At 42.3% G+C, this 26,351-nt stretch overlaps 1 protein-coding gene across 1 annotated transcript in view; it reads right to left on the reverse strand.

Moving 5' to 3' along the window:
- The window catches only part of LOC129524664 (immunoglobulin superfamily member 3-like), a 53,175-nt gene extending 32,663 nt beyond the window's left edge, over positions 1-20,512 (reverse strand). Inside the window, exons 1-5 of the mRNA XM_055350941.2 lie at positions 20,430-20,512; positions 19,523-20,335; positions 18,924-18,988; positions 6,359-6,736; positions 4,068-4,478 (exon numbers count right to left, since the gene is read on the reverse strand). Of these exons, the coding sequence (XP_055206916.2) occupies positions 4,068-4,478; positions 6,359-6,736; positions 18,924-18,988; positions 19,523-20,335; positions 20,430-20,512 (1,750 nt within the window). The remainder of the gene's footprint in view (positions 1-4,067; positions 4,479-6,358; positions 6,737-18,923; positions 18,989-19,522; positions 20,336-20,429) is intronic.
- Positions 20,513-26,351: the final 5,839 nt, after the last annotated feature.

Raw genomic sequence — 26,351 nt, forward strand, 5'->3', positions numbered from 1 at the left:
GACTGGCATGTCTAGTCTTTCCCACTATCTTCAAGATCTTGCCCATTCATCCCGTCCTAGGCACTCTTCAAGCAGACGAGGTTTCTGTTTCCCCGAGAAAACATAAGAGTCACGCATGAGCAGCATCCACATTCCTCTTTTCCAGCCCCAGCTCAGCTTTACCCCTCCCGCTCCTCAGGCTCTCCAGCCCCTCCCCCCGATATAGGCCAGTGTCCTGCTGCAAACACCCCTTTCCAGTGACCTAACTACTTCCTCTAGCAGCCAAACTTCCTGACAGGGAAAACCACGTCATCAACTCCAGGGCCTCCCCTCCAATGAAGTAGCTGCCGTCACAGCTTCCAGCTCCCAAGAGACCAGTCTTAAGAGGCATGGATTGAAGGAAGCACATTTCACTCTGCCACCATCTGCCTGGATGAACACACCCATATGGGATAGTCCCCGTGTTATCTGCTGGATATTATCTCTCAGGTCAACCCAATTAGTCATTTATAACCCGACATCAATGGCAGAAAAGCACTCCTTCCACATAAACACCACTGGAGCTGTGCAAGGGGTACCCTAGACCTCAGACCTTTCCATTGCTCCAGGTTAGCCTGGCTGTAACTCTGGCTTTCTTCTTTCAGCGGCCAAAGACTCTGCTTATCTCAGGGGAATCCCCCCATGCCTTGGTGACACCTTCATGTTCCCAGGTTGAAGACACAAGATTTACCCGCATCACCCCCGTTTCTGCCCTTGGTTATGCCCAGTCAATTACTTCTCTAGAAACTGACCTGTGCTTTTTCCAATACCCCTTCCACTTCATTTCACTGAAATTAGGCTTCACTGACTTAGCAAATGTCACGAATGATCCACCCTACCCCTACCCCTACCTCCATCCTAACCAAAGGCTTTCCTCAAGCAGGTTGAGGCCTCTGAGCCTGCTCTATGATCCCTTCTCTCCTGCTCTTCTTCTTGCTGGCCTGCCCACTCTGTTCCACTCTCTCACCTGTTTGTCTGGTCACCTCTTACTGCTGCTGTTCTCCCAGGGCCTTTCCCATTTTAACCCCATGGGCTCTTCCAGGGCCCTGATCACTCTCAGGCTCGGTCTCTGAGCCCCAGACCCCTATGTCTGAGGACCCACTGGGTGTTTCGCATACTGAGCATCTCTATCAGAGTCTATCTGATGGATGGGCTCTTTCATTGGAATTTACAAAAAGAAAAGGCAGCCAATGCTGCCACAAATGCAAAGGTCCAGCATGTCCTCATTATTGTTCCTTCCCTCCCACAGTTCAAGGAACCCCCAGAGCCACAGCCCCAGCCCCTGGGCTTCTAGACAGTTGGACCCCTCCTTCCATTGTGCTCTTTATTCTTTCACCTCTGGCACCCACTGACCTAGCCTTGGCTCTTATTAGGTCTTTTCTAGCTGGTCTCTTGGCTTCAGATGCAACGGATTTAATCAACCTCCAGGTGGCCTCCATAGGTTTTTCTTTCTGAAACCCTGATCTGATTGTCTTACTCCCTGCTTAAAAATCTCTACCTCCTCTCCAGCTGTCTGCAGCAGAGGTCTTCAAACTTTATGAAGAAGAGGACAAAGGAAGGGGACTTTTTATTCATATAAAATCTTCTGCTGCCAAACATAGTTGAAGCAAGGGGGGACCACCCAGGCCCTCGCATGCCTTCTCCCTGCACTCCTGGGTATGTACACGTGCACATGAACACCAACACACACCCATGTCTAACCTCCTAGGCACCTTTGAGGGGCTTCCAGGGTTCCAAGAACAGCTTGAAAACTCTTGGCCCACAGAGTCAAGCCCCGGCTCTATATCACTGCATTTGGGGCTTTGGGCTCCCTTTCCTCTCATCACACACATCTGGAACTCAACATCTGGAACTAGTCATACTTGACTCCTTTCTGCTTGCCAAACATATCAAACACTTTTGCACTTTTATGCTTCTTCTACTGCTGACTCCTCAAGCTTCCAGACTCAGTTCAAGTCAAGAAACTTATTGGTGTTCCTGGATTTGTCTTATCAACCATCCCATTCAGAGAAAACTATCGTTGCAAGAACACTTCCTATTTCCGGTATTCCCAGAGCACTCTATACAAATGCTATCAATGCACTTAGCACATTTTACTTGTCCATTGGTTCTCAGGTCTGCCTAAGTGCAGGGACCAGTGCTAGTCATCTTTGAAGCCCTTAATGCCTATCACCATCACACCTTCAATGCTGTGGAGACTGGCTACATGTTTACTGAAATAAACTGAGAAGGGTAGAGTTGGAGATGCAACTGCTGAACCTAAACAGCACAGGAATGCAGAGTGAAGTCATCAACTTTTTTTTCACTTAGTTTTCCTTTTGATGGCTTAGTCTAGATACACTTTCAGGGTAAATTCAAAAAGTTCTAATTCCAAATTGGTAAGATTAAAATAAAGAAGATTAACTGATGCAACCTAATTTAAAAGCATTAAGACTCAAAATTTGGCCCAAATTTTTGAAGTTGATCTTAAAACTATCCAGGAAGGGAAAGGATAAATATAAAATAAAGCCCCTTGGATAGATTTTTTAATACTGAAAAATCCAGAAGCAGCTAAATATCCTACAGAGCAGATAAATTGCTCCCTATCCCTACCAACCCCTATGGTAAAAGATTTCACATCCATTAGATGACTTATTAAAGTGATGTCCAGAGAATTGCTTCTGCCCTAGAAGCTTTGCTTGAAAAAAATGTAGATAGCAGAAGAATCACCTGGGAAGCATGCCAGAAATCCAGCTTCCCAGGTCCCATCCCAGGAGCCTCCAATTGAAGACTTCTGGGAAGAAGCCCCAAAATGTGTACTGTTAGCTGGGTCTGAGGCATTACTCTAGAATGGCAGAGAAAGTATGCAAAGACCCAGACAACTAACTGCAGCAAATGGGACAGGGAGCCCAAGAGACAGGTCCTGAAGAAGGACCCCACCTGTACTGCAACTCACCAGCTCATTTCCCACAAAGCCACACTCACTCACCAGAACCACCACAGTCCTCACTGGAAGTGAGCATCCGCACAAGGAAAGGCTTTCAGGCCACTCATCACCAACTTAGTGATGGCACAACAACCACGCTCCAATCAAAGCTGGGGGAACTGAAGGCCCATGTGAGAACCTGCCCTCAGCCCAGCAGAGGCAGCCAGCAACAGCTGTCAGCTCTGGCCTGGAGCCTGGTGGGCTCATGAGACTGGGGAGTAGAGTCTGGGGCCACAGGAGATACCAAGAGAAGTCAGGGAGGGTTTCAGCTGGCTGTGCCACCATCATTTTGCCTCAAGACAAATGATGGTGTCTAAAGACATCATGCAACCTCTTAAGGACCGCTTCCAGGCCTTCACTTAAGAAAACATCTACAGTGGAACTTGGTACTCTCAGACTGGCCTCATCAACATGCCCTATGACTCCTCTTGAGCCCCAACATAAAGTAATCTGCATTCAGCATCCTCACCTGCAAAATAGGAGTACTACCACCTACTCACCTCACAGAACGTCTGGGGGATGGTGAAGTAATACGTGATAAAGCATTTTGGAAATTACAAAATATCACCAAAGACTATTATTAGATAAAAAATAATAATTTAAGCCAAAATTTCTCTAGTTCATAATGTTAGACCTTGGATGGAAGTCTCATTATCTCAAATGGCTTCTGCAAATGAAACCAGATGGGTACCCAAGGAAGGCAACATCATTAAACGGGGCAGCAACTGTGGCTAATGGGAATGAAAGCCCAGAGTTTTAAGATACAAATGGTTTCTCAGAAATCTCCCAATTTTTAAAATGAGTTTCTAATTCATAAAAGTGTAAACACCACATAGGTGGAAGAAAGCATGTCTCTAAGCAGGATTCAGTCTGTGTGGCACCTGCCTGTGACTCAGGTCTTAGGATACCTATGTCCCGCACATCCCTCAGCTCCCTCCGGCCGCACACAAGACCGGCTTTAACTTCACATGAAAACCTGCCATCCTGGTAGAGGTGCCCAAAGAAGGAGTCTCCACATTCTCCCAGTATCTGACAGCTTTCACCACCAAGTAAAGGACAGGACAAGAGGCTCAGAGGGACTGACCAGTTGGCTGGACGTTGACCATGGCTCCCTCGGAACGCTTTCGGGTCATAGCATACCATGACCCATCCGGATCCTGGATCCACTCGGCGGCCTCGCAGTAGAACTCGCCCTGGTCAGAAGGCTGCAGGTGGAAGATGGTGAGGCGGAAGGTGGTCCTCCCCAGCTTGTCCAGCAGCACCTCCCCCAGGCTCTGCCTCTGGGCATATTCGCTGCCGGAGTGAAGCATGAAATCTCGGCTCAGGGAGATGACCTCCACGGGCTTCTCGCCAACTTTCTGCCAGAGCCAGGCCACAGACAGGTGGCTGTGCTGAACGGTCTCCGAGGCCACCTCACAAGTGAGCTCCAGTGGGTCCTGCTCCACTCTGTGCAGAGTCTGGGGCATGGCAGTGGTCTGCAGGGAGTCTGGGATCACTGCAACACAGAAATGTCCTGAGACTGCAGTCACAAAGCCACAGAATCTGAGACTCCCGGGGCTAAGCTCCCATTCCACGCAGGTGTCACTGCACTGCGTCCCTAACAGTCATCCTTGAACCATCGATTCAAGGCCACAGACAGCCCCAAATGCACATAAACAGAAAGTTTTCTGTTCAGATTTGGAAATGCATTATTTGGTGCTTACACTTACCTGTCTCGAATTTTAATAACACTTGGATAAAACATGGGGTGTATTTCATATTACATAATAAATGAACTCCCTGAAAATACTGTCTTTAAACAATTGTCTTATAGGTCAAAGAACATTTGTTGTTGATTCTGGCACTGCTTTGAGATACTTTAACTTCACTTCTGACTGATCCTCTAATGGAAATACCTCCTGGAACTTTTAGTTTTACATTTCTATACAACATCCTTTCTTTCCTTCCCACATCCCCATCCTGTAACTTACTTCAGCAATGCAGCCCTAGGAAGATGATTTTTTTAAAAAACCATTTTTGGTAGAAACAATAATCATCATACCCTATTTTTAGTGGGTTTAATTTTCACGTAATTCATCGATCAAAGGGGTCCTCACTGGAAGGAAGCCACAGTCTGGAGAGATTCAGGCAAGAGAAGAGATTTTCTCCGTGATCCCTTGGTCAGAATCATACCCTGATCCTTGCTTGCACCTTTCTGGAGATTAAATAGCACCACCTCTCTGTATGATGAGAGTACCCTAGTCACAACTAGTATGTGTTTTCTCCCTGTTCTCACCCAAGGATTGGGTCTTACAGGTCTCCTGCTGGGAACGGCCAAGTGCAGTGGCTCACACCTATAATCCTAATACTTTGGGAGGCTGAGGGAGGCGGATCACCTGAGGTCGGGAGTTCGAGACCAGCCTGACCAACATGGAGAAACCCCGTCTCTACTAAAAATACAAAATTAGCCAGGCATGGTAGTGCATGCCTCTAATCCCAGCTACTCGGGAAGCTGAGGCAGGAGAACTGCTTGAACCAGGGAGGTGGAGGTTGCAGTGAGCCCCATTGCACTCCAGCCTGGGCAACAAGAGTGAAACTCTGTCACACACACACACACACACATGAAAAATAAAAGGTCTCCTGCTGGGACACAGACTAGTTAGAGAAAGGAAAAAATAAACAAATGATAGTATGTGTATTAATAAAAGAACTAGCAACACCCACTGCTTAGTTGTGATAATAAAAACTGGACATTAAGATAGGCAGAAAAACAGAACAGCCTTGATATGGTTAACCCTTTGACACTGGCAAACACTGTGACCAGTGCTGCCCACACTGGAAGCTCCTGCATCCCTCTTCCTCATGTTTCCTTCAGCATTAAGGAGCAACAAGGGAGACAGCCAGTTCATAGTTCCTTACGCATGGAGCCAAAGGACCTTCAATGTACAAGGTCTGAGCAAGGACCCGCAGCCACATGTGCTTCCTGCTTCAGCAGTGCCCCGTGGGTCTCAGAGCTACCCAAAGGCCTATCCTTCCGAGAGGTTTCTCCTCTCTTCCAACTGATGTCATAAGTCTCACCTTCCTTGTCATTCAGATCATCAACCACAAACGTCCTTGCCTTATATTTTCATATCCCTTTTCACCAGTTACAGAGTTAGTTGACTTATGAAATTCTTAACATCTGTATTAGATCTTTTTAAAGTTTCACCCTCAACCACCTATTATTTAGAAGTGAACACAGAAATTTAGTTTCCTTGTGCTATCTGTTGACCCCTAAAATATGTTGGGAGTTTTGGGATTTTTTTTAAAGTCAAATGCATGGCATAAAGCAAAATTACACTACTAAAGAACTGAGTCAGGCCAGACGCTGGCAACGTGAAGACAGCTTCTCCTTACCCACTAGGTTCATCTTTGCACTGTAAATCCCAAAGTATTGCTTATCGGTGCTGGGTGTGTGGCATTCATATTCTCCAGCATCCCGGGCCTGAAGATCTGTGATGTGCAATAGGGTTGGGTTCCCCTGGACTCTTTCTATGAAGATCTTCCCTTCGCAGATGCGCTGGGTGTAGATGGCATAGGGGAAGGAAGAGTCCATGGTGCTGACGATCTGCACCTCTCGCTCTGGCGACGAAGGCAGGTAAATGGACCACTGGAAATTCTGCTCAGAAGGTCCCTGGTAGCCACTCACATTGCACCAGATAGTGATGTGGGAGCCCTCCGTGCGGTACAAGGGTCCTTCCTGAACGGTGACCTGCCGCTGTGCTGATACCACACCTACAAGGGAGAGAAACACACGCAACATGCTGACTTACTTCTCAGACCAAAATGCAAAGTAGGCAGCAATCTCCAAAGGGTTTGTTATTTGTGTGACATGATAATAATATAAACAGCTTACTGGCCCTTTCAAAGGCACTCTGTGACTTATAAATATTAATTAAAACACTCTGTGGTAAAGCACTGTCCCTAATTTGCATATATGGGAATTTGATCATGCCAAGATGTGCTTTTGTTACTTACTCAACAGCTGACCCTTGGGAATTTCATTTAGCCCCTCTGTTTGTCATGTATATGGCAGTTTATATCTATTTATTAATGCTGTGTATAAAGTTTTTAATAAAATAAGCAGGAAAAGTTGAATCCTTGGCACAAATTCAGATGAAAACAAATAAAAGCAACCATCTAGAAATCTGGCTGAAAATAAATGCTTCTTCCTTGGTCCGAGTGCTGTTGGGAGGGAGTCCTGGGAGCACCTTTTTACTGGTGCTGCACCCTTCATTTTCCCATGTAGCTGCTCCCCAACACCACCCCAAGGAGCATTCCTTAGTTTCTCTTCCCTCCATAAATGGAGGCAGAGCTGAGCTCCTGCAGGCTGCTATCGTTTTAAGCTGAGCACACCCAAATACAAATGTGAAGGGCTGAAACAGATCCCTGATGCCCAGATTCCCACAAACTGACAAAGGGGGGAACTAACAGTGCCCAGCTAAACCTGTGACAAGGACAGTCAGGCTACCCTTGAGTTTCCCACTCAAGACTCCCCCGCTGACCTCCTGCCTTCTGGCTCAGATACTGTTCTCCAAGGTCACTTCTGCCTGCCTTCTCCATGTTCTTCTTAAAGTGGCATGGTGAGTTTAAGTTCTCATTTCATGCCAACTCAACACTGATTGTGCCTGAGCCACTCAGAAGGTGGGAGGGGCACACCGCTGCCTCTTCATTTCGGCAGTGGTCACGTACTGCAGGTTGTGAAAAGCGCAGGTGAGTTATAGGCGCAGCTTTGCCACCAATTAGAGCTGGTTGTGTCATCTCAGACAACTTGCTTTTCTTCTCCAGACCTTGATCTTCTCATCTATCACATGATTTCTAAGAAGGCTTTAGAGAGGACTAGCATGGGTTCCGATGCTGGCTTTGTCACTTATTAACTGTGGTCTTGGATAAGCTGCTTAACCTCTCTAAGCCTCAGTTTTCTCATCAGTAAGATTGGGATAATAATGCCTGTCTCATAGGGTTATTGAGAAGATTTAGTAACATCTGTAAAGACCCTAGCACAGAGCCTAGCCCACAATCAGTCCTCAATAAAGAGCTGCTGGCTAAGACATATTTCTGCTGGAACATTCTGTGGCTCTGGATCCATAGAGGACAGGATTTGGCCAATGACTGCTTAAGGACATTTCAATGGCCCCTTGACAATGACACCATCGCTGGGCTGCCCACCTCATCCCACAGCTGCAGCCCATTCTTGTGATAGCTTCCCTTTTCCCCCACAAATGGGAATGGCGGCTGCCCTGGCTATGCCTATCTGAAGTGGATCCAGCTGGTGAACAGCCGGGACAGCTCAAATACTAGTGGAGTGCAGCTCTCTGCCCAGCCCAGCAGGTGACTGTGCCTCAGTGTAAGCTAATCTAATCTGCAAGATGACAGACCTCAAAACGGCCCATACAATGAAATGCCCATGGCTTGCAAAACTTTAATTCATGCAGAACCTTTCCTCACAAACAAAATCTTACACAGAACCCCATCTTGGCTTCAGCAGAATCAGGAAAAATAAAAAATTGGCAGGGGAAGGAAATAAACAGAACAAGTGGTATCTGAATTTATTTGATATATTCTGGTTGATGGCATTAATTATGATACTTAAAGTCACCATGAGGACAACTCATTAGTAATATCAGTATGTTAAAATATGCTGCATAACATTTTTACTATATGTACAGTCATGCACTGAATAACATTTCAGTCAATGAGGAAACACATGTGCAACAGTGATCCTGTAAGATTATAATGGAGCATATATAGAGATCTAATATATGGCACTTAATGTTGGCGTGGCAGATCAAGTAGGGGAAATGACTGCTATTTAGCAACAGTGCTGGGACATTTGATTTTCCATAATAAAATATATAAATGAAAATATATATCCCATCTAGGTTTGTTGAAATACACCCTATGATGTTCACACAAGAATGAAATTGCCTAACGACACATTTTTTTAAAACATGTCCCCATCATTAAGTGACCCATGACTGTATACACACACACATATGGTGACATTTGAATCAAATGATTGCAGTATTCCTGAAACACAGAACATTTTGCAAACCTTTTACCTACATTCATAACATTAGGTATCCTTTGAATTGCAGTGTTCTATGACAGAGCAACTACAACCAACCCCCATCCATCTCCTGCAAAGAAGGCTGGAGGCAGGTCAGGGTACACCAGCATCTTCAAGGACTGCTTCTCAGTCCTGGACCTACACTGGAATCACCTGGGGAGCTTTAAAAAAATAACAGTGCCTGGACCCCACCTGACATAACTGGTCTTAGGATTAATTAGGATTTTTTTGAAGCTCCACAGATGATTCAAATCAGGTGTAGCAAAGCACTGTTACTTTAAAGTGTCTCTACCTACATGGTGCCGGCCAAGTGCTCAAATGAAATATCTTAAGGCTCTCACTAGCTTTAAGTTTCTCTCTTTGGTAGAGACCCAATCACTGGTTCAAGGAAGTTTCATTCTCCTCCAGTCTTCCCCAGTGCAAAAGAAAAGAGCTGAGACCCATCAGATACTGGCTTTTGTGATGCAATAATGAGTTTAACCAGAATGCAACCTATTTACAGACCTTACAAAGGCACTCGGCCAGCGGATCATGCATGTCCTCCCCACCCAAAGGTAAACAGTGTTAATTGGCCTGAATGAGCCAGGACAGAAGGGTCAAATCTACTTGTCTAGGCTGGAAGCAGGTTATAAACAATCCGGACAAATAAATAACTACTGGATTGCACTTTAACCACACACATTCAGCTGCACCTGTTTATCAAATACCTCCTTAATTTCCCTCTGCCCCACAAAGGGCTTCTGACCCCTGAAAATAATGCTTCTCAACATAAAAATAATTGTTTTCTTCTTGGCAGTTTAATTCCCCTTCCACACATCCCACCCCACCCCCCATTTCCCTATAATGGTAATACACTGCTGTGCAGACCTCTGCTGCCTCCAAAGAGACACAGGCACCCAACCCTGACCAGGGCATCCTCTGACCCACAGCCCCTCTATCTCCCCTCTCAACCTACAATAGAAAGTTCCTCCCAGGCAAGGATCTTTTTTTTAAATAACTTTTTTAACTTTAGACATTCTGTACTCTTTGGATTACTCTGCAATAAGCGAATATGACTTCTGTAACATAAAAAGAAAGATCAAAATGTTATATATAACTGCATGAAAAGAACTAGAAAGAAAATACTAGGTGACAGGATAGCAAGTGATTTTTATTTTTTCTTAATATTTTACTCCTTCCCCCAGTCCTCTGCAATGAGTGTGTACCAGTTTTATAACTAGAAAAAAATTTTAGCCAAAAAGAAAAATAATGCATATTTGCTATATAAAATTCACTACTGTAGTATTTATATATATATATACATATTTGGTCTTTGTCCCCAGTTCCTGGCACTGAGCTCCTAAACCCCTTGGAACTTCCTAAGCAATGGGAATACCTTTTGTTATTTATAAGAAGCCCCTTTTGGCCATCCCAGAGTTTATGCTAATGAGGTGACTGAAGGTGAGCACGGAGGCAGTTTCAAGGAAGGAGCTGGCCACGCTTAGAGTTGTGGAGTTTTCAGCCCCACCCTTAGACCTCCAAGGACAAGAGGGGGACCGCAGATTGATCCAATCAGCATTGGTCAGTGATTTGATCAGTCATACCCATGTAATGAAATCCCATATGAAAACCCTAAATAATGGAGTTAGGAGAGCTTCTGGGTGCTGGAAGCGGCGTGCACCAGGAGAGGGCATGGGCAGTCAGCACTACTCCCCTCTCAGACCTTGCCCTATGCACTAAATAGGACTGACCTATGTGACCAATAGGAAATGCACAAATGGTGGAATGTGACTTCCAGGGCTAGGTCATAAAAAGACAAGCACGATGTTATGAGGACATCAAAGCAGCCATATGGGGAGGACTGCATGAGGCCTCCTGCCAACAGCTAGCACTAACTTGCTAGCATGTGACTGGAAGTAGATTCTCCAGCCTCAGTCAACTCAGTCAAGCCTTCAGATAATGTCAACCCCAGGCATCTTTTTGTTGTTGTTGAGACAGGGTCTCACTCTGTCACCCAGGCTGGAGTGCAGTGCTGCAATCATAGCTCACTGCAGCCTTGACCTCCGAGGCTCAAGTGATCCTCCCACATCAGCCTCCTGAGTATCTGGGACCACCAGCACACACCACCATGCCTGGCTAACTTTTTTATTTCTTATAGAGATGGGATGATATGGTTGGGGTCTGTGTACCCACCTAAATCTCAGGTTCAATTATAATCCCCAATGTTAGAGGTGGGGCCTGGTGGGAGGTGACTGGACCACAGGAATGGATCTTTCATGAATGATTTAGCATCACCCTTTTGGTGCTGTGCTCATTAGAGTTCTCACAGTATCTAATTGTTTAAAAGTGTGTGGCACCTCCCCCCTCTCTCTCTTGCTCCTGCTTTGGCCATGTAAGGCATGCCTGCTTCCCCTTCACCTTCCACCATGATTGAAAGTTTCCTGTGGTTGCCCCAGAAGCCGAGCAGATGCCAGCATTATGCTCCCTGAACAGCCTGTGGAACTGTGAGACAATTAAACCTCTTTTCTTTATAAATTCTCCAGTCTCATGTATTTATAGCAATGTGAGAACTGACTAATACATAGGGTCTCACTGTGTTGCCCAGGCTGGTCTCAAACTCCTGGGCTCAAGTAATCCTCCTGGCTTTGCTTCCCAGAGTGTAGAGATTACAGGCATGAGCCACTGAACCTGCCCCTTTCCCCCCAACAACATCTTGATTGCAACCTCCTGGGAGACTCTGAGTCAGAAGTATCCAGTTAAGATGTTACTGACTTTCTGAACCACAGAAACTGTGAGATAATAAACATCTATTGTTCCTTTAAGCCTTAAGTTTGGGGCTTTTTTTTTTACACCAATATATAACTAATGTCCCTAAGATTGGATGCAAAATTGTGTTACATACACATGAGAGTGTTCTTCTGGGAAAAGAGTCCATAAACTTCAAAAGATTCTCAAAGGCCAAGACCCAAAAAGATTAAGAAACATTGCATCAGACAATAAATTGTCAATGAGCAAGGTCCTGTCCTTTTAGACTTGGTTTTGAAATCACCCATCCCACAAATATATGATACCACTTAACTAGTTTTTCAAGATATTTCTTGTTCACAGATGCTCCCACTTTTTCTTTGTGCTCAAGTCCTAGATAAACCTGGCTAGGGGCAGGAGGTATGATTCAGGAGTTAGTGAGCTGGGAGGGCTCACTGTGCCTGGGAAAGCCAGCTTCTCATGCAATTTTTGGAATATGCCTTGGCTCAGAAACCTACCTCTCTAGGCACAGGATCCAACTTACATGTTCTAGATGCGTGACTGAGCATGTGAAAGTGTCAGAGGGATCAACCTCACCATTTTACATCTACTTTTCCAGTTGTGGCCCCTACAATCATCAAAGCCCATTCAGCACCATGCTCCTCCAAATTCTGCATGCGACTCAGCCACACTAGTATCTTTCTTCATCTATAAGATGAAAGTAATACAATGCACCATGTAGCAAGCTCACAGGAGACCCTAGAGATCAAATAATACTGTGAAAGCCACCAAATGAATATTTTAAAATTTTATCTCATTTCTGTCAAGGTGAGATATCAATCTAAAAACAGGATAAATCTTTGTAACTACAAGAACATTAAAAAGAACATTAAGTTTGGGTTAAAAATGCAAAACTGCATATGCAGGAAAATTACCTTTAAAAAAAAATCCTACACCTACAAAAACAACCAAACAAAACATTGATGATACTGGGCTGAATCACTGAATGGTGAGAATATGAGTGATTTTCTCCTCTCCTATTTTTCTCAATACTTTTTCTCTATTATCTCCTTTTTTAAATAAGCAAGTATATATTGTTCTAAACTGAAGATAAATGATCATGATTAGCACTTTCCCAGGCACTGTCCTAGTTGCTCTGCATACATCATCTCATTTAATCCTCACAACAGTGAATGGGGTCGATTTCATTACAGCCACATTTACCAGACAAGGAAATGGTTTTCAAGGTTAAGTAACCTTCTCATGACACAGAATGTGACTAAAAGTTTTCTTATTCCGTGGCAACAGCCCTCTGAGGTAAATACTCCTAGTGACCTCACTTTACGGATGCAGAACCTGAGGCAAGGAGTTAGGGAGTAAATGAAGCTGGCTAAAGACACTTGCACTGGCCAGGCACAGTGGCTCATGCCTGTAATCCCAGCACTTTGTGCTGGCCAACATGATGAATCCCCAGCTCTACTAAAAATACAAAAATTAGCTGGGTGTGGTGGCACACACCTGTAGTCCCAGCTACTCGGGAGGCTGAGGCAGGAGAATCGCTTGAACCTGGGAGCTGGAGCTTGCAGTGAGCCGAGATTGTGCCACTGCACTCCAGCCTGGTGAAAGAGTGAGACTACGTCTCAAAAAAAAAAAAACAAAAACAAAAACAAAAACTAAGCATCAGTCAATAAATCAGACAAAGAACAAGTTAAATTCAAAGAAAGAAAAAGGAAAAACATAACAAACAAATGAAATACAAAAGAAACACACAATAGAATCAGCCAAGCTAAAACTTGTGTTTTTTTTGGTTTTCAGATAGGGTCTCATTCTGTTGCCCAGGCTGGAGTGCAGTGGCTCAATCACAGCTTAGTACAGCCTCCCCCTTACAGGCTCAAGCGATCCTCCCACCTGTGCCTCTCAAAGTGCTGGGATTACAGGTATGAGCCACCATGCCCTACTAAAACCTGGTTCTTTAAAAATACATTATAAAATTCATAGACCTTTAGCAAGATTTGTCAAGAAAAAACATTCAAAAAACAATCTTGCACAGGAGGACTGTACTACAGATAGAAAGACTCTGAAAGGAAGTCATAACTTGCAGGCCAAGAACGATGGCTCGCACCTGTAATCCCAGCACTTTGGGAGACCGAAGTGGAAGGAATGCTCAAATTCAGGAGTTTGAGACCAGCCTGGGCAATATGGCAAAACCCCGTCTCTACCAAAAATACAAAAATTAGCTGGGCATGGTGGCACGTGCCTGTGGTCCCAGCTACTTGGTAGGCTGAATCAAGATGGTGGCTTGAGCCTGGGAGGTGGAGGCTGCAGTGAGCCATGATTGCACCACTGTACTCCAGCCTGGGCAACAGAGTGAGACCCTGTCTCAAATAAACAAATTCATAATGTAAAATTATGAATACCTTTATGCCAACAGACTTTAAAGCATAGATGAAAAATCTTTTTTTTTTTTTTTGAGACAAGGTCTCATTCTGTCGCTCAGGCTGGAGTGCAGTGGCACAATCACAGCTCACTGCAGTCTCGACCTTCCAGGCTCAAATGATCCTCCCACCTTAGCATTCCAAGTAGCTCACACTACAGGCACCCACCACAACACCAAGCTAATTTTTATTTTTTTTTGTAGAGATGGAGTCTCACTATATTGCCCAGGCTGGTCTTGAACTATTGTAGTCAAGTGGTCCTCCCACCTGAGCCTCCCAAAGTGCTGGGATTACAAGCATAATCCACCATACTTGGTGAGATATGAATTTCTAGGGAAAAAAATCAAAATTGACTCAAAAAGTAGAAAAAAAACTTACATAGATTAACTATATTGAATCAGTAATGAAAAAACTCCCCATAAAGAAATTTCCAGGCCCAAGTGCCTTCACTAAAAAGTTCCATGAAACATACAAGGGAAATAAACCAACCAACCAAACAAAAAAAAAAAAACTCTGCCACCAACACAAACAGAGAATAAAAAAAGAAGACTCCCCAGTTCATTTTACAAGGTTAAAATAAAAATAACCTTGATTCAAAACCCAGCAAGGCAAGTGCAAGAAAAAATATTTACAGGCCATCATTATTCAACATGGATCAGCAATTATTTTTAAGATGTACTGGCCAGGTGTGGTGGTCATGCCTATAATCCTAGTATTTTGGGAGGCCCGAGTGAGAGGATGGCCAGAGCTCAGGAGTTTGAGACCAGCCTGGGCAACAAGGCAAAATCCCATCTTTATAAAAAATACAAAAATTGGGCCGGGCACAGTGGCTCACGCCTGTAATCCCAGCACTTTGGGAGGCCGAGGCGGGCGGATCACGAGGTCAAGAGATCGAGACCATCCTGGCTAACACGGTGAAACCCCGTCTCTACTAAAAATACAAAAAATTAGCCGGGCGTGGTGGCGGGCGCCTGTAGTCCCAGCTACTCGGGAGGCTGAGGCAGGAGAATGGCGTGAACCTGGGAGGCGGAGCTTGCAGTGAGCCAAGATTGCGCCACTGCACTCCAGCCTGGGTGACAAAGCGAGACTCCGTCTCAAAAAAAAAAAAAAAATACATATATATATATATATATATAAATTAGCTGGGCATGGCAGCACACCTATAGACCCATCTATTTGGGAGGCTGAGGTGGGAGGATCACTTGAGCCTAGCAGGTTGAGAATGCAGTGATCCCTGATCATGCCACTGTGCTCCAGCCTGGGCAACAGAGTGAGACCCTGTCTCAAAACAACAACAGAAAGATATGCTGACCTCCTGTGATGCTGGCCAGGATGGCATATGCATGCTACGGCCTGTCATTTCCACTGATCACAATTTGAAACTCTGGACAAAATATAAATAGCAATGACCCAAGTACTCTGAAAAGTAACCAGCAGACAGGTTGGGAAACGTCAAAACCTGAAGAATTATCTGGATGGCGGTGGTGAGAGATCATATTCTGGGTCATAAAAGTCATAAAACAAACCCTAAAGTTAAACAATTAAAATTCAGTGAATTATTTTCTCTGATGACAGAATTAAACTAGGAATCTAGAACATTTCTAGAACATCCCCAAATATGAGAAGTTAAATGGCGTACTTCTAAATGGCCCATAGGTCAAAGAGAATATCTTAAGACAAACTGGAAAACAGTTTGAACTTAATAAATATGACATCATCTTATCAAAATATGTGCTTACAGGGCAATTTATAGCACTAAATTATGAGAAATGAAGCATCAAATCAATAATGTAAGCATTTACTTTAAGTAAAAAAAGAACCAAATAAACTCAAATCAGGCATAAGAAAAACAGAGTAAATCAGTAATATTTAAACAAAGACAGTAAAGGAAAAAAATTCAACGAAATCCAAAGTTGGTTCTTTGCAGGGGTGGTGGGAGGTGGAAATCAATCAAATGAGGAAGCCTCTAGCAGACTGACAAAGGAAGAAGAGAAAACACAAATTGCCAATACCAGAAATGAAAGGAATATTATTCCAAATCCTGTAGACTCTAGAAGGCTATAATGGATACTACAAAAACAAAACAAACAACTATATGCTTCTAAATTCTACAAATTAGGTGAAATAGATCAATTCCTTGAAAGACAGACTACCAAAACTCAAGAAGAAACAGACAGCTTGAATACCCCTGTATTTATTAAAGAAACAGAAGTGGCACAGCACTTTGGAAGACAATTTGGCAGGTTCTGATAAAGTCAAACGTACATGGACCATGTGACTCGGCAATCCTACCCTTAGGCATTTGCACAAGTGAAATGAAAACCTATGCTCAGACAAAAAAGCACTTTGTGAATTCCAATCCACTTATAATTTACCAAAAAGTGAAAATAGTCCATATTCCTCCAATGACAAACCAATAAGCAAACCATGTAGTATTTATACAATGGATTACTATTTGGCAATAAAAAGGAATAACTGTTGATACAGTACATGAAAGTAGCCAGACTCAAAAGGCTACATCCTGAACGATTCCATTTGTATAAAATTCTGAAAAAAAAAGCAATGCTAGAGGAACACAGATCAGTGATTGCCAGAAGTTTACAATGGAAGGTTTTACTATAAAAGGCAAGGTAATTTTTGGAGTGATCATATAATTTTGTAATCTACCAAAAACAAACATAATAAATGGGCAGATAAGTAAAGTTCATGGATTGGAAAGTTCAGTATTGCAAAGGTCTCCCAAAAATGACCTATCAATTTAATCCCAGTGGAAATTCCAATCAGTTTTGTGAAGGCTGCTAAGTCAACTCTAAAACGGCCAAGAATAGACAAGATCACCGGAGAGGAAGCAGGGAGGTGGACACAAATATCTTCTGATTGATGAGTGAAATCATTAGAAGGCCAGCAAAAATACAAGTAAGCCAGAATTTCTAAAGCACCACAAAAGAACACTAGTTTGTAGTGCATATAGGTATCTCCCAAATTTGTTGTAAACATAGGCCTTTAAAAAAATATTAGAAACTGATATTTAAAGAGATATAAACTCATATTAAGCTTTTAAAAAATTCTAAGCAAGGGCCTCACCTAATTTCATAAAAGGTTGTGTAGAACCAACCGTTGCTGCAAACGATGTGCTGCCCTGAGATGTGAGGATCCCAGTGGTCCCTCTGGGTCAACAGCAGCTACCATGGCTGAGCCCAAACTCTGATACATTATCTATCTACAATCTTTATTTTTAACAATTTATATCAATGCTACCCATAAGGCACAGAGAAGCAGAAATGTTTATGTGGCCTCCTGCCAAAAACAATCACTTGCACTTATTTCTAGTACTCCAGAAGACAGTAATAGAAGTTTTTCAATTTAGAAAAACATTTACAGCAAAGAAAAAATCTCTGTAAACTTCCTGCTTAACCAATCTAGTGAATTGTGATGAGCCATATAAATTCATTTAGCCACCTTATGAAAGACTTAATCCAAAGTCACTTCTAACTTCTAGAAGAGCTAATGTATTATAATCACAGTTGTGAAAGACTCAAAGGCCAGAAATGTCAAGGTGTGGTCTATATCCTAAGTCCAGAAAAAAAAACAAAAAGCAACATGTACAGGCCAAATGATTGCCAATTTCTTCTGCCTACATCATCTTTCTTCACTATAGCCTGAAATTACATTTCATGTTTGACAATTCTCAGCAAGGAGACAAAACAAGCTTATGAGTAAAATAATAGAAAGCAGAGCCACAGAGAGGATGACAGGCAGGAGTCATCTCCCAAGTCCAAGTTCCACTTCTATATTATTAGACAGGGCCTCAGTGTTTTTGAACTGCAAGGAATTAATATTGATTGTAGCATGAGTAAAACCTATCTTCTACTCATCATGAAAAGTCACAGTCGTTTTGTTTAAAGACTCCAGAATTATTATAGGCAGAAACAAGAAGGTTACACACCTATTTGGTGAAACGAGGAATCAGGAATGAGCATTCCCAAGAGAATACAATTACAAAAGTAAAATCACCTAGAGTTTTTGGGCTGCTTAAAAAACCCAGAAAGAAGTGCCAAATGAGAAAATAATCAAATTCAGTGGAAAAACTCACTTGAAGGTATCATGGTCAGCTGCGTTTCCACCCCTTTGTTGCACTTCAAATCCTGTGTATTCCACAAAGACTTGCTCCTTTCTAAAGGCTATGGTTCACGTTCAACAGAATAGCAGCAACCACCATGAGCCTGAGGGCTGGCTAGTCTTTAGTATTCTGCCTTATTCAAAGAAATGATCATTTCCCTCATTCCTAAAGATCTCCCAGGTCCATTACAAAAAAAGGAGCAGCAGCCAGGCCCAGTGGCTCACACCTGTAATCCCAGCACTTTGAGAGGCCAAGGGGGGAGGATCACCTGAGGTCGAGAGTTCAAGACCAGCCTGGCCAACATGATGAAACTAAAAATACAAAAATCAGCCGGGTGTGGTGGTGTGTGCCTGTAATCCCAGCTACTTTGGAGCTGGGTAACTGGCAGAGGTTGAACAATTTGCAGGTCTCAGAAGACAGGAAAATGTGGGAAAGTTTGAAATTCCAACAGACTTGTTGAATGGCTTTGACCAAAATGCTGATAGTGATATGGACAATGAAATCCATGCTGAGGCAGTCTCTGATGGAGATGAGGAACTTGCTGGGAACTGGAGCAAAGGTGACTCTTGTCACCTTTGATAAGATGGTTGTTGAGGAGAGGTCTTGGCAAGCGGTGATGTGTGAATGTAGTGAGGGGCCTGAAAACGGAACTCAGAGAGGACACTGGGTTTTAGAGGCTGAAACTACAGAAAGTCTGCTGCGTTCAAGGCCTGCTTCCACCAAAATCTAGCAGTGTGGCCTCAAGCAAACCATTTCACTTCTCTTGGCCTCAGTTTCTACATCTGCAAAATGGGATTTATAATCCTACCCCAGCCCACAGAATTCAGAGTTATATGAGAAGGCTAGAAGAGCTCACCTACCAAGGGACTCTTTTAATGGCAAGGTGGGGAAACTGAGGCACCGAGAGGGCTAGGGCTCTGCTAGCTGTCACCCAGAGTCTGATGGACCTGCGATGAGAAACCAGAACTCCTGCCCCTAGTTCCCCCGGCTTTCCTCAGGCTGGGGAGTGAGTGCGATGAATAGAAAGGGCAAGCCCTCCTGCTGTTTCTCTCTGGACAGGGGCGGGATGCTGGGTGAAGGGTGAAAGGAAGAGGCTGGAGAAGGGAGAAAAGCTCCAGCTCACACTAAGTCTGAAATTTTTTAAAATGCGGACTCCGTGGCCCCTCCCTTACCCGCCCCATTCCTCTCTGAAGTCCTGGTTGTGAAGGGCCAAGTCCCAAAGTCTGCTGCTCCGCCTCTCTGTGTGCAGAGCCATGGGGCCTTCACAGGCTGCAGTGGGTCCCGAGCCCCCAGGGCTGTGCCCGCTGGTCCTGACCAAGATCGCGGCTGCCGAGGTCTGTCCAGCGCCAAGGGCACAGGGCCAGGGCAGGCAGGGCAGGGCTACCCGAAGCGCATAGAGGCTGCTGGTGTCAACGGGACGTCTTCTGGGGCGCCTGGCATCCCTAGGAGTGGAAGCCGCTGATGAAGTCAAAGCTGCCTCCTCCTTCAGGAAGACTTTGCTCCCACAGCTGGCGAACAGGAAGTGGAGCAGCGCCAGGAGGATCTGCGGGCGCTGCTGAGGGCTTCTTTGCAGGGACAGTGCAGCAGGCAGCCAGGGACAAGACTGCACGGCAGCCCCCCATGGCCAGGGGAAGTTCAGAACCAGAGTCGCCCGCCGCCCGGCGATTCTCCATCCCTGGATCGGTACAGGGGCATTTGGACGCTGTGGGGAAGTCGCGGTCTGGGGATATTGGGTCCAGCCTTCGGGTAGAAGCAGGTGATAAACGCAGTCAGGCCAGCCCGGAGCGTCAGCCACACTGCGGTGCCCACGATGCCCAGGGTGAGCGCCACGAGGCGCAGGAAATTGGCTAGGGTGGGAGCTCACTGGTAGGCGGCCCTGGAAGTCAAAGATCTGCTGCTCCAGCGCTGCCACCAGTTGCAGGCAGCAGAAGGCGAGGAGCGTGTGGCACCCGCGTACTCGCCCATCGCGGACCTCTTTATCCAACCTTCAATAATTATTCTTTTTATTATATTCAATGATTATCTACTTTTCATAGAGAGCAGCTGTCAGTCCAATAACACACTTAACAAATGATATACCTAGTCCTCAAGGTTAACAAACACATGAAGACCAGCCCAACCCTGAAAATCAGTTTGCAAACCTTCGCTATGTCTGATGCCATTCCTAAAAATTTTTAGGGACAAGTTTTGTTTGTGGTAAACAACATAAGGTGGGGTGTGTGCTGAGCCCAAAGCTGACCGATTGCTCACAATTACTCATAACTACCCATTGACTTGATTTTATCAAACTTCTGACAGTCTTGTCTCCTCTCCTCAGGCCCCTGGACCTTCGCTCACCACCTAAGACTGAACAAGCACTAAAGGACAGACCAGCCCGCTAACAGCTCACTCCAAAAATGAGCGGGACTCCCAGAGAAACTATTTTTATTGGAGCATCCTGGTTTTGCCACCTGCTCACCCCACTGCCTGTCCTTCTCTCCAAGGAGGCTTCTGCCAGCCCTGCTTGTCCTTCCCTAGAAAAGGAAAGCCTTTTCCTGTTTGATCCTGAGACACCTGTAGATTGAGTTTGGAATATTCTCCCTATTGCAATAGTATTTTTGAATAAGTTTTATTTTTCCCTACCTCTGGTTGATTTTTAATTAATACCAGTAAGCTTGGATGAAAGCCTGCACACCTTAGGGGTGTGTGTGTGTGTGTGTGTGTGTGTGTGTGTGTGTGTATGTACTTTAGCATTACCATGAATGTAATAACAGTAAAATCAAACAAACACAGATGGATAAGCAATATGTTGGACTAGTATGAAAATGGCATTGGCAGCAGTGATATGATTTTTTTTCAAAATGGTACGCTTTTTGAAGTATAATCTTATTTTAACTTAAAATCTTACTATCAGAAAATGCAGTGTACATTAAAATGTTCTGAACTGCTTTTATTCATATATTAAATGGTTGTACTCAAATATCTACAAATTTGTTTTTCACTTATGTAATTGTCTTATAGAATGTTCAAAAGTCATGCAGAATGTGAGACAATTTTCTATTGAATACGATTGCTTTATCATTGCAAGACATCAAACATCCCTGTTTCCCGCCAAATAAATGTACAATAGCAATAAATGTAAAGATGTGTTTTGTAAAAAAGATATATTTTTGAGTTACAAAACAAGGATTTTAAAACTTGAATTGTTACAGTGAATATGTCTTAATACAGGCCAGAGTCATTTAGGTAAAAAATTACCTCGCATCTATTCTTTGCAGTATCACTTAAAGGTGTTTATTTAGCGGCAAAGATTTTTTTTTGTGCCTAGAGGCAGATATTTTGCCCCATGGCTATTTACGGTATGAAACTGTATTTAAATGAGTGTACATATATAAAAGCTGCCATTCTGGCTGTAAACTATTGCAGGTTATCAAGATTAAAAAATAAACAAATAAAAATATTTCTGTTTTTCTATGAAATGTCTTTACTCGAGTCCAAATGTAGAGATATAAAATGCTTGAAATTCATAAAACCAAGTGTTTCACATATTTCAGTTGTGATGGCCTTTGTCCTACTTTTGTTAATGAAGCAGGCAGACTGCATTTTTTCCCTCTCATACACCTTCAGATGATGGACAGAAAAATTTGATAAAACTTCTAGGGCATTATCTGATGAAACACATTAAACACTAAAGGAGAAATACAACTTCATTGTTTATAAAAGACGTATAAGAAGGAAACCTACATACATATATCTATCAGTTTTGTATTTTCAAGAAATATTTGCCTCAAAATGAACTTCATTAGAATATGTTTTCTCCCACAGAGCCAAGGAAAGTAAGTTAGACACAGGATCTGGAAGTCTACCTGTGTGATGTAATTACATTGAAAACATTCCACAAATAACGCAGAAATGTATCATTGTGATCCAAAATATTCTCTAAATTTGCTCAAAGCAATGTGGCCACATCTATTATCTTTTACTATGACTAGTCATCATTCCATGCATTTGAACATTACCTCACCCATTTGCAGCCTCCTATCTCTGCAATTAATTATGGCTAACATTCTCAGCAGTCCAAACATCTTGCAAGTGACAGCTTGAAAAAGCCTACCAGAATGATGTTCACTCTGTCACCTGACTAGCTTGTCTTCCATCTAGACATTGCAGTATGTAGAAGAGTGCTTTTAGTATTATAAATTTGATCCAACACGTGTTCAATTAGATGAAATCTTAAATATTGCACTACATGTGAATTGGGAAAATGTTAATTTGCTTCTGTAGTTTTAAGTGTATTCTCAGAGGCAGATGAAGACATATTACATCACTGAGTTCAAGAAATAAAGTAAATAGAAGAAAAAAGGTGTTATTTTAATTTGGTTATATTTATATTTGAAGTTTTCTTTTCCAGATTTAGGAGAACCTACTAAATACACTGAAAAAAATGTGGTAGCCCTGGCTTAAATATCATACCTTATTTTTTGTTTATTAATTCCAGGGTAGAGTAGAAAAATATGCTCTCTTATATAATATAAAAATGATATGGGGAAAAGAAGTAAAAAATTAACTTAGAGACACCATTAATTAATTTCTTTTATAAATGAAACACTAGATAGTTTCTATTTGTTTTGACAAATAGAGAATATATTTAGAATCAATGCTTTATTTCTTGGAAAGTGGAGTAAAAAAATTAAATGTAGTATTCAGATTGTATTATAAGTATGCACTACAGATCACATACATTTGTCTTTTCTTTGTATTAGACATTATTTAATGGTAAGCATCCTTTCAAGGGCTATTTTATATAAGTAGTAAGGTATCTGGAATTTCTGAAATAATAAAAGTGACCTAAATCACTGTGTTTGGTAAATTCACAATATCCAAATAGCAGGAGGGGAGTGCTAGAGGTAGGGAGGGGAATGCTCATGTTCTCATTATTCCCAAACAGATTCTTAAAGTCTTCTCACTGGATACATGGATGCACCTCTGTAATACCCAATGTCTTAGCCACAACTGTCTGCACTTTTTAATGAGATACATTTCAACATTATTCCTTGTCACCTCAATATCAGATACTTTCTCATGTAATCTTTTACTTCTGAGGAGTTGAATTATTGATCCATAAACTGAATCCATAGCTATGTATCTGTGAATGTTTTTAAATTATGTGAAAATTTTGTATATGCATTTTTCAGGGGAAAGTATCAGATCACCCACCTGGTGATTGTAACAAAAACAATCACTCCTGTTGATATTTAAGTCTTAATTAATTCAGAAAAATTTGCACACACCTTAAGGTCAGATAGCATTTTGTACCCTACATAAAAAAACTCCTTTTTTTTTTTTTTGAGATGGAGTCTCACTCTGTTGCCCAGGTTGGAGTGCACTGGCATGATCTCTGCTCACTGCAAACTCCGCCTCCCGTAACATTAATGATCACTGATCACAGATCACTGTAATGAATATAATAATAAGGAAATATTTTAAAAATTGTGAAGATTACCAAAGTGTGAAACCAAGACACAAAGTGAGCACAGGCTGTTTGTTAAATGGCACCAATAGACTTGCTTCACCAGGGTTGTCACAAACATCTCATTTGTAAATAAAAGAAAAAATGTTCCTATCTGTGAAGCACAATAAAGAGAAGTGCAATAAAATATGTTTGTATTAATTTGGTTAACTTTATTCCAACTTAATGTAAATTAGTTTTAAAACAGTTTATAAAATTCTAAAATGAACCTGGCAAATTTAGAGCAATAATAAAATGATTTAAATTAGAAAAGTCTTTTTTAAAAAGGATAAATAACAGATGTCACATTGGAATTATTAAAGTTGTTTCAAGTTCAGCTCTGAGGTTCTTAGAAACTAAAGTAAAAAAGTATGACCAGTTTCTGAAGTCAAGATAAAATCATACAATCTTTAACTTAGAAAATTATCTTCTGTGTTGTGTCCTAAGCATAAACAAATGTAAGGACTTGCCCTGACACTCTGTAAGTAGTTCCACTCCAATACGCCCTGCAGAAATGTTTCCTGGCAAGAACAGCAAGTCAGAAGCCTTTTCAGCATGGCAACGAGGGAGAGAGACTATGCTATTAAAAAAAAAAAAAAAGATGAGCAGGAACAATAGCATCTTAGACAAGTGAGAAGTTTCAAAAGAGACATGTATAAGGAGAGCAGTTGCAATTATAAGGAGCAAAATATGGAATGATGAAAAAAGATACTTTAAAGAAAGTTTTCCTCAGTACTTTGCAATGCACTTGCCACCTTCTGAAGAAAGCTGGCTCCTCCTGGAACCTTACGGTATTTGGACCCATGCTTTGGAATGGGGTGACCATCTGCATCAAGCTAACTTAAATTCAAATTTGTGTGCATAGGATAAGAATAATTGGGTTAAATAAAATTCACTTTTAATCTAAAATGTCATTCATTAGTTTGACCAACTTTCCTTACCACTGGCCACTTGGTCCTTGTCTTGTTTGACAGGGTTGTCAAACAAGGTTTGTTGTTTCCTTCTTTGAAGGAAAGAGTCAGTGTTTCTTCCATTCCAATGCATCCACTTGAGGAATTTTTAATAAAGTGGGCAATGAATGGGCAGCAGAAGAATTTACAGGCCTGCTAATCAAATGCTAAGTAATAAACCCTGGAAATTCTAAACTCGTTTGCATGAAGACCTTGCTTATTTTGTAACTATTATGTATTATCAAACGTATACTTAATTCTTTGAATGTGTTAGTATGTGTTCAAAGTACACCTTAATTTTATATATACATATATTTAAATTACATAAAATAAATAAGCCACTAAGAATTTTTAAACATTTTCTTATATTTCCTTTCAGTATTTTTATGTGCATGCATCTGTACTTGGTAATATTGCTGAATGCATGTTTTATTGACAAAGCCTCTCCCCTTGCCCAAACTCTAGTCAGGATCCTCTAAGCCTCCTCTCAGCCTCAGCCTTCAGTGTTCATCCTAGTCTGGCCCACATCTCTCAGGTTTAGGAAGAAACTTGCAAAGAATCCCCCACTCTCAGTACTGATCACCTTTTATATCTGATCAAATTTGTTATCTCCCACCACCCTCCAGATGATTTCTGATCAGTCTGGCCTGCCTTCAGTAAGAATCCTGTTCGATCTGTTTAACCCAAATCCCCTTTGCCCCTGATGTTTCCTCTTAGTATCCCCAGTTGAGCCAATTTTTAACCATTAAAAAAATCTTGGAAAAATTAAGTTCAGATAGGTTCCAGAGTGCTTATGTTCATTTCTTGGCTTTCTGAAGACCTGGCATATCCTCTTTAAATTGCCTCAATACAAGAAAATACAAAATGGAAAGAAGTAGACATTAGAAATTGGAAAAATGGAGAAATACAGGAATGAACATAAGTTTCTTTTTCAAGTAATTAGGTAAATTGTAAGGTGTTTATATTTAACTTTTTCTCATTAGCTTTAGCCCCTTGAACCTTTGAGAACATGTTATTACTATATTTATCGAATGTCATATTTTTTATTTTAACATAGAATGGTATTTTCACTCAAATCTCTTGAAACATATATTTATAGTCAATAGTTAAATTTTATTTAATATCAATTGTTTCTTTTTATTATTATTTTCTTAAAAAATAATATTGGCCCGGCGCAGTGGTTCACACCTGTAATCCCAGCACTTTGGGAGGCTAAGGTGGGCAGATCACTTGAGGTCGGGAGTTGGAGACCAGCCTGAGCAACTTGGAGACAACCTTTCTCTACTAAAAATACAAAAAGTAGCCGGGCGTGGTGGTGCATGCCTGTAATCCCAGCTACTCAGGAGGCTTGAGGCAGGAGAATTGCTTGAACCTGGGAGGTAGAGGTTGCAGTGAGCCGAGATCGCACCACCGCACTCTAGCCTGGGTGACAGTGCGAGACTCCATCTCGAAAAAAAAGAAAGAAAGAAAATGCCAGACATTTATTGAAGGGCTGGAATGGTATAGTGAAGTGTTCTGAGTCAGTTGGGCTCTGACTGATAAAGAGCTTGGCATGTTTGAAGG

This window comes from Gorilla gorilla, chromosome 13 (genome assembly GCF_029281585.2).
Source record: "Gorilla gorilla gorilla isolate KB3781 chromosome 13, NHGRI_mGorGor1-v2.1_pri, whole genome shotgun sequence".
Classification (NCBI taxonomy): domain Eukaryota; kingdom Metazoa; phylum Chordata; class Mammalia; order Primates; family Hominidae; genus Gorilla; species Gorilla gorilla.